The 9,553-nt window shown below is 31.2% G+C and overlaps 1 protein-coding gene across 1 annotated transcript; it reads right to left on the reverse strand.

Moving 5' to 3' along the window:
- Positions 1-3,092: 3,092 nt before the first annotated feature.
- On the reverse strand, positions 3,093-4,796 carry LOC136978632 (uncharacterized). The gene is made up of 2 exons (XM_067274372.1): positions 4,570-4,796; positions 3,093-4,276 (listed from the first exon to the last, which is right to left on the reverse strand). Exons 1-2 carry the CDS (start codon positions 4,754-4,756, stop codon positions 3,093-3,095), a joined length of 1,371 nt encoding a protein of 456 aa, XP_067130473.1. The 5' UTR covers positions 4,757-4,796.
- Positions 4,797-9,553: the final 4,757 nt, after the last annotated feature.

A 9,553-nucleotide genomic window follows, 5' to 3' on the forward strand; every position in this document is an offset into this window, starting at 1 on the left:
TTTTTATAAAATTTAGATTATTCTTGTGAAGATTTTCCAGCCTGAAAAGGAACTGTTAATGAATTTTTCTTTTCCTTTGCTTTGATTGCTCATTCAGCAAGCATTTTCAAATGCATTTGTAAATGACTACTGAATTAACAATTATGAAAACATTTCTAATAGGTTTGCTTAAAATAAATAAACAAAATGTAAATAATTAACGGAGCAGAATTTTCAGACATCAAATTTTAGTTTCTAGCCGAAATTCAAACAGCTTTCAAAACAATAGGGGAAAAAAGCGATCACGTGACATAGATGTCGCGCATATCGATACGGTTGTAAACAAGCTGTTCCGTTCGAAGGATAGCTTACTTTATAATAATGGAAGAACGAAAATATTTTTTAGGAAGGTTAACAACGGTACAATTAAAGGAAGAATTAAAAAAGTACAATGCCAAGTTAGCTGGTAGAAAAGCCGATTTAATAGAAAGGTAAGTTAAAATAATCTACATCTATATTTCTATCGTTAATTATTACATTTATAATTTCAAGTCCTTATAACTATTACATGATAAGGTAACTTACCAGTATATGAAAGTTTTAAGGATAAGATTTCACAAAATGCACATTTTTCGTCGATAAAAACATTTAAAGATCAGTAAAGTTGTCATTGATTCTTTTCACATTTGCCTAACCAAAACATAAGGTCAAAACTTTAAAATGAAGTTTTTTCCTCTTGGAATATGGTCATGTACTGAAGCTGATATATTATAACCAATTTATACCAGTATCTGAAATGTTAACTGTACGAATAGGTTATCACTGTAATTTAGAACAACAATCAACATAAACAAAACTACTTTCTATGAAGTTCTAAGACAATATAAGAGATATATATCTGGATCTTTTACCAAGAGAAAACAATTTTTGGAGTAATTAAAATAAATATAATCAAAATGTCTTTTTTATTGGTCACAAGTCTTCTTACTTGTTTTAATAATTTAATGCAATAAGACTAATTTCTTCACCAATAAACTTTTTGTACAAGTGAATTTTTGCTCATTTCCTTTTACTAAATCTGGCATACACTATATATATATATGCCATATTTAGGTGCTTGTCAATACTGTTCAGTTACCTTATACTGTTTATTTTTATATTATATGTAATATATTAAGGTAAGAATATAATATATAATAATAATTTTTGCCTTTCCTGTCAATGAGACAGAAAAAACTAAATAAAATATTGGTGATCATATGTTAACTAGTTATTAAACTTGTTTACAATAATTTTCAGGTTACTGGCATATGAGAGGAATCAGGAAACTCATAATTTTTCTATATCCTGTGATAGCTCTCCTGAACTCAAACTTCCTGATTCATCTGAATATAAGGATCTCTCTCCAAGTTTACAAATACCAGTTTTGACTATAGATACAATTGATGCCTACATGGAGATGTCAGATCAAAGAATGCCACTGTCTGCTGTGCAGATGTATTTTAATGAATTCTTATTAATAATAAGAGGAACAAAAGAGAAACATTTTTTTATATTTTAAAGGTAATGTAAAATCTGAATTAACCAAGGGGAACACATATTACACAGATTTAGTAATTACAGATGATGGGGATATAGAAAATGCAATATGTGAATGTACAGCAGGTAAAGGGCCTAAAGCATATTGCAAACATGTATGTGTAACACTATTGGCAATAGAAGAATACGGAAGAACAGGCAATTATAAGTGTCACAAAACATGCACTCAGGTTCTGCAAACATTCCATCAGCCTACCCGCCAACATAAAGGTTCCCCAATTAAGGCTAGTGAGCTTCCATTTCATTTATTTAAGAAGAGAGGAATGAAAAGGAAACGATTGGAAGACATGAAATTTGACCCCAGACCATCTGGCAGTTCAATCTCTGATTATACAAACTTTGTTATTAATTTGGCAATGAACATGCAAAGTGGTTGTGCAATACCGATATTACAATTAAGGCAACCAGCAAACATGAGGGCTTTAGAGTCAGATCATGATTATTGCAAAAGCACAATGTCCGAAATGTTTTTAAAAGCTTTACATGTAACTGAAGCAAGTAGGGAGTACATAGAACATTTGGAAAAAGAGACCCGATTACAACGAAAAAGTGCAGTTTGGAAGAAGGAACATTTGTTGCGTTTGACATCTTCAAACTTTGGAAAAGTTTGTAAATTAAAATCAGCAGACAGACTAAAATTGTGTGACTCGTTACTGTCAAGTAGGCCAATAAAAAGTAAGGCAATTTCTCATGGCTTAAGGTATGAAAAAGAAGCAATTGAAGCATATTCTTCTTTTGAAAATACTCCTGTGAAAGAATGTGGCATGTTTCTTCATCCAAAATATCCATTCTTAGCTGCAAGTCCAGATGGGCTTGTGGATGATGATAAAATATTAGAAGTTAAATGTCCTTACTCCAGTTTTAAACTTCCTGTGAATGTGCAAAATGTACCATATTTGGAATGTACTGATGACAAAATTACTTTAAAACGGAATCATGATTATTTTTATCAAATCCAAGGTCAATTAGCAGTGACAAATAGACAAGTTGCTCACCTGTTTATTTACACAAAAAGTGACTTCAAAGTTTTTATCATTCCAAGAGATGATAAATTTATTGCAGACATGACTGAAACACTAATTATGTTTTTCCATGAGCATTTTAAGCCAGCTCTTTTAAAAAAGATGTTCTATAAACATTAAGTTTATAAAATAATTGAGCTAATTGTTATTTTTATTTTACAATTTGAGTTTATGTAAAATTTTTCTAGATGGTAAATTTTTTAAATAATAAAAAGAGATTTTGTTTTAAAGATTAAAATTTTTTATTTGTTTACAAATTTACAAACATTTATTCAACTATAGTACAAATTTTAAAACCACTATATTACTTTGAATTGAAGTTCCATAATGAAGACCTTACTGTGTATGCTAGTATACATTCTTAATCTTAGAATTTATAAGCAGACAAAAATTTAAAAATACTATAAATGGAAAACTTAAATTAGGCTAGGGTCTAGAATGAAAAAAACATTATATACAGAATTAATAGAGCTAGACTAACAGTGAAACAAATTAAGCATCTCTGCCAACAATGCATAGTCTAAAATTGCATAACATAAAACATATAAATATAATTTCACTGCCAAGTTTGGTTACTGTCGGATGCATGTGTTGCCTCAAAATCTTATATGTACGAGCCATTCCTATAATACGTTCAATATGTATTCTTTTACTAGATATTTTTCTGTCTCGAGATAACAAACTGCTGCTCAGCTGTGCTTTTCCTCTCATAAAAGTGGGTGTATTTACCACAACATCTTTAGTAATTAGCAAGTCCTGAATGTTAAAACCTCTATCAGCCATTACACAGTCTTTTGCCTCTGTTATTTTACACAGTGAAGACCTTTCTGCAATCTGTCGATCACTTGCAGAACCACCATAGGCTTCTGAAACAAAACTTACTAGACCACCTGGTGTGCAACCTACAACTGCTTTTAATGTGTTGTCATTTTTATATGATGACCATGTAGCCTGCTGTGCAACAGGATTTTTTGGTTTGCTTATTTTGCATTCTAGAGAATCAATGATAACTCTAGTATTTGGAAATTTCATTTTAAAATCTCTAGGCATGTATGTATCAACAAGAGATCTTTCACTCCATATATCCAACTCTTGCCATTGTAAATACATGAAATTGATCCAAGTAATGAAAACGTTTCGTACTGTTTCTTCAGATACACTAAACATCCTACTCAACTCAAAATTTGCTGTATTCAATCTTAATTTTATTAAAGTCAAGAACAACTGGTTTGGCACTGCAAGTGTTACAACCTGAAACTTGTAATATTTTAAGCTGTATGCTGCTGGTCCCAAACTTTGTAGTACAAAATTGAAAGAATTGTAGTTCTCTAACCCAGTATAGTAATGTATAGCATTGTTGTCAAACTCAAATCTTTCAACTGACATTGGGACTTCAAAAGTATGGGTCTGTGTAGTTACACAGACCATAGTGCTTGCCACATTATTTTCAATAAGACAAGTAGCCTTTTCCTCCTCCTCATCTATTATTACTTCTCCTCCTATTTCTAATGTACCAGTATCCATTATATAGCATGCATCATGATTATCTTGAACTTTGCGTTCACGGTTTTCTCTTCTTGCTCGTCTGCTCGCAACCGAAGGTGCCTCTTTTTTAGACCAAAGAAATACATTTGGTACAGCATCAGCCTTCAGTTGTCTCTTTGCTGGGATGTTTCCTAATAAAGTAAAATAAATCTATTTATTTTTCATTTAGCATAAAGAATTAACAATTAAATCCATGATACTATATATATTTTTTATCCTTTGTTAACTTAGCATTAATGCTATGTAAGTGCTCAAAACTAGCCTCTACTGTTAGGGCTTATCACGCCTAGATATTAAAACTAAACAGAGACTTTTGATGTAAACATCAAGTATTTTTCAAGCGAGGTGTTTGAAGCTTCTTAATTGCTAATAGCTTGAAAAAAATATTGTACAGTTATTATAATTCTTTAAATAATGTGCTTACCAAAGATATTAATTTCCTTATACTGATCAGGTGTGAAGTGATTTTTACACACGAGACTGGATGAAGTTGGTTTCCAATTTGCTCTTTTAACGGCGTGAATCCATTTCTTTCGCAATGCTGGATTTTTTGGAAACTTGTGACCACCACTATTAGAACAATGTGGTACACAGCACCACGTACTTGGCATTTTTGAAACTTAAAATATTTATTAGATTTTCGTTTAAAGAAAAAACAAATGGTACTTTACAACCGACAACGTATCGCTTAGTCTGTTTACGACCTCATCGATACTAGCGCCGCGTGCGGAGTAAATTTCACTTTTTTCCCCTATTATTATTGCTAAATAATTATTGAGGCCATTTAATTTCGGCTGTTGTTAAAACAATTATTTAAATAATATATAAATATCATTCAAGCAATTATTCAATATAATTAATTTCTTGTATTTGTAGAAAACCACATATAATTAAATGTTAAAATGTAAATTAGATTCTAATGTAATGAATATTTTAACGAATAAAATTATTAAACGAAACATGATTGACGACACGATCTTGTATGTAGTATATTAGAGTAGACATGATTTCAGCGGAGAACAATACCGAAGCAATATTGGCAGAGTCAATTCAACAGCAGTTAAATCTCATTTTAATATTTAAAATTTCGATATAAGTTACAGTTGTGATTATTTGTACTACAAAACATAACATTGATTAAAATAATTTCGTGATTTAAGATTATAAATAATCTTACTGTTTGTATAGTCATCGATTGCTTTGTTAATTTATTTTCGGTCATTTCATTAAATTATAACTGATTTTCTTTTTAAAACTGTCGTTTCATGATTTATAGTACGAATGATTTTTATTAGGCGTATAGCTTTATTGGATAAACTAGAAATTGCTTTTAAACAAGAATGTTTCTTACTTTATTTTGCCTCAACTATGAAAACACCAACAAAGATGATACAGCATTGTCATACAAGTTTTTATTTGTTGAGAAAGTTGAAAATCACTTAACAAGAAATAATTTGTAGATATTAAACCTATTTAGAAAGACTCATAGTGATCGTTTCTCAGACATTCTCTTCTAAAATCTTTCGCTCAGATTTAGTTGAAATCTAGTTGAAAAATCAATAATATTAATAATAAATAACAAGTTTATTTTTTAAATCAGTGAAAAAAATTCAAATTATAATAAAAATATTAAACATTTTCAATATAAAATGTAGTTTTAAATTGATTCCTGGTCATGATACATTTACCAAAAGGACTTCTCATTTTTTGTATTTGATGTTTTCCTCTATTATCAGCAGTATACTTCCTATTAGCGCAGATAGTAGTATTGAAAATACTGTATTTATATTGAATTAATAATTTAATTGTATTTTGATAAATAAATTTTTTCTGGTCATCCAATAGTAAAGCCATTAAAAACAAAATAATGTAAAAACATGATAGATGCTCTGTTTGAACATTAACCAAATTAACATTGACTCAATATTACAGCATTAATAATTTCATAATGTTCTTAAAACATGAGGAAATCCAGACTTTTATCTATACAGTAATTTAATTCAACTGAAATAACCCAAATGGAATATAAAAATGTTTCTGCAATGTAGCATCTTGAAAATGTGATTGTAAATGACTGATGTTTGATTGTTCATCTTTCCTAATTAAATAAAGTTGTATTGTAGTCTATGTAATTTTATAAGTAGTGCTAGAAATGAAAATAAATATTCTTTCTCTTTTTTTTTTAATTTAAAATCATTTCACTACTGTTTTCTCTTATTTCTCAATCTTTCAAATATTACTCTTCTATTTTCCTGCTTCGAACATTGTAAACCTATATTAAGTTCCATTAGTGCTATTACATATTCAAATAAATTAATCTAAATCTGTAAATGATGTGTTGTCCTTAGAATATTTTATAAGCCTTGAATACTCAGTTATCCGTTTAGGACAGGAAAAATCTGAGAAACAGTACCCGCCATTTAAAAGTACTTACGTAATCTATCACTCTTTAAGACGAATAGATATTTCTTTGTTTCTATTTTCACATGCGTCATGAAAACAACAATTTAATTTCGGATTATATTTTAACTAAATCGACAAAATTAACCTGATTTAGTCAAGATGGTTTATTGTCTACGTAGAATAGCAATGAATATCTAATTATATGATATCATTTTATTCATTTCGCATGTGATCTATCTCTCTCGATCAATTGAATGAATGAATTTATGATCGAGATTGGCTTTTCGTTATATTGTTTTCCAATTTTTCAAACTAAACTATTTTGGATTTTAATTTTATTATTTAGTAAAATATTTTAAATTAATTATTTTATTTTCAATAGTTATTATAACCAAACTCTTTACCATATATAAATCTACGTAAATCAATATACCTTGAAATAAGATGTATTTTTGAAAAATCGGAATACTTTCGGAATAAGTTTCTTTACAGTAGAAACTTCCTTATTCACGCATTTCGCATATTTCCGTTTTGGTATGTACTGTACAATCATTTCACATATTTGCGAAATTAAAATCCAGCGAAGGATTAGCAAATATAATAAAAAAAGAGAGAATAAAGAGGCAATAAAATATTTTTAAATGTTTTTATTTTAAATTCGTTCTAATGAATTTCGTGTTATACCTCGCTAGTGGATACTACTATCTCAGTTTCGCGTGCTATTTTAGGATTTGCATTTACACAAATACAGTAGTTAAAATTGTGTTTTATATTAGTATACATTGTAATTGACAGTGTTGTGTGTGGGGGTGGCGTTTATTTCATTTAATATCTCGGGTTGGGTAAAGATCAAGAAAGAAAATTTGGCAGGGTAGCTTGTGTACAGCATTGCGATTCCTAGTACACTTGTACTTTTCGGGTGCATTTTGCTTTTTCGAGTACAATGAAAGTACACTTAGATTTTTAGTACATTTTAAATACATTATAATATTTACGGTACAAAATAATATTTCGTGCCTTAACGAGAAAATGCGAAAAAATTAGTTTAATAAAGTCTCACTAGTGTGACTAGTGAGACTTTATTAACGAACATAATCCGTTCCAAAACTTTGTTCGCTATCCGAATTGTTCGTTAACCAATTATCGATTTACCATACGTTTTTATGGGAATTTGATTAATTCGTTCTGGAGACCACCAAATATAAAAAATATATACTTTCTTACTACGTTTGTTTATATGCAATAATAAAAATATATATATACACAGTCTTGCATTTTTATTAGTCATGTTTTTTTCCGTTGTGGAGGTTAAAGAATCTGTCTAATGTCGATTGCTTTTTTCTCTTCTTCAGAATTTTTCGGAAGTAATTAATCGGAAAGTAATTCGGAAGTAATAGCATTGTAATTGTAGAGATCCCCAAGCCTATTAACCTCAACCTGGTTTGGATGCCATTCTAAGACCGTTGTTCTGACATCTTCCCACTTCTTCAAAAGATCTTAAATAGCAGATATCGGCATTAATCTTCTTTTTCAGAAGAAAACATATCTCGCCGAGTTTTCTTGCTGTTCTTTATTCAAGAGTTCTTGGCGTTCTTCTGTCATCAGATCAGTTTCAGGTTCCATTATGACCTCTTCAAAGTTCTTTATTTCTCAGATGCGATTTTTGTTACTCCTTAAGTTGCTTGAGTCTTCTTGATTATCCAGTATCTTTCTTAGATAAGATTGAACTGCGACCTACTGTAGACCTGTTCTAGTCATACTACCCAGCAACATCAGACATCTTCCCACTCTCTACCTTTGCTATTATACTCTTACCTCTCGAAAATAAAAACCCACGCAAAACTTAACGAGTGCCCGCCCGACATCTCGCGAATACTATAAAAGAATTGTTTCTGTCAAAAAAATAAAAGGCAGGAATTACAAGGGAGAGTTTCAAAGTTCGAAGGAATACTATCCGATCAGTATATATTGGATCGAGCGTCGATGTCGACGTCTCCCGCACTCCGAAAAGTTTTGAAGTTTAGCTTGAAGATAAGGGAAGAGCAATCGGTATTCATTATTTTATGTCGCTACTTGTGTTTGTTCTGTGAGGTGTCCGTAATCTGAACATGTGTTCGTTGTCCAAACAAAAATATTTTTCGAAAGTGTTTGTTATCCGATTTGTTCATTAACCGATCATCCACAGTAATGTTCAAAATAACCACTCAGTCGGTTTGACGAAACACAAAATTTATATTTACAGTAGAAATGTACAAAACAATACAAATTAGAGTTACAATTAAATATGCACAAACACTAATCCAACGACAACCGACTATTCCCGTACACGTTCGTCGAAAGAAACTCCTTACGACCTCCACAAACAGACTTGTAATTAACAGCACCTCCGAGTCAGGAACAAGTTCGTACTAAAACACTGGGGTTTACTTTCCCCAGATTTCCGTAGCGTCCAACGAGAGAGTTAGTTAGCACTTCGATAACGACGATCTCAATCCGATCCTCCCGATACGAGCTCAGCCGATCCCGATACGAACTCACGATACGAGCTCTCGTTCCCGCCGAAACTACGGCTTAAATAGTCCCAACGTTCGAATCGTCCGCCAATCAAATTTGAATTCTTCCACAACGGCCGCCAACGGTCATTTCCCGCCGGCCAATCGTCCGTCTGTCGTCGATTTGAAACACAACGGATCTTCTAACGGTCGTTTCTAACGGCCGATTCCAACGGCTTTTCCGTTATGAAAGTTCGTTATAATAAACCAGGGCGGAAATCGCTCGCCTAGCGATTCCAAACCCTACATCCACTGTTTGCACGAATATGAATTCCAAATAAGTACAGAAATTGAGTATGATGGTATATAAATATCAGAAGCAACCAACCATAGAAATAGTACATTTTTTGAAGAAGCTTCAATCCATTTTGAAATTTCATTGTGGCAACGCTGCTTGTGTATAAGGAACATTGATGCTATTAAATTTTGGGAGTTAAAGATAGAGGGTTGTTG

This window comes from Centruroides vittatus, unplaced genomic scaffold (assembly GCF_030686945.1).
Source record: "Centruroides vittatus isolate TY-2023 unplaced genomic scaffold, ASM3068694v2 contig_549, whole genome shotgun sequence".
Taxonomy (NCBI): domain Eukaryota; kingdom Metazoa; phylum Arthropoda; class Arachnida; order Scorpiones; family Buthidae; genus Centruroides; species Centruroides vittatus.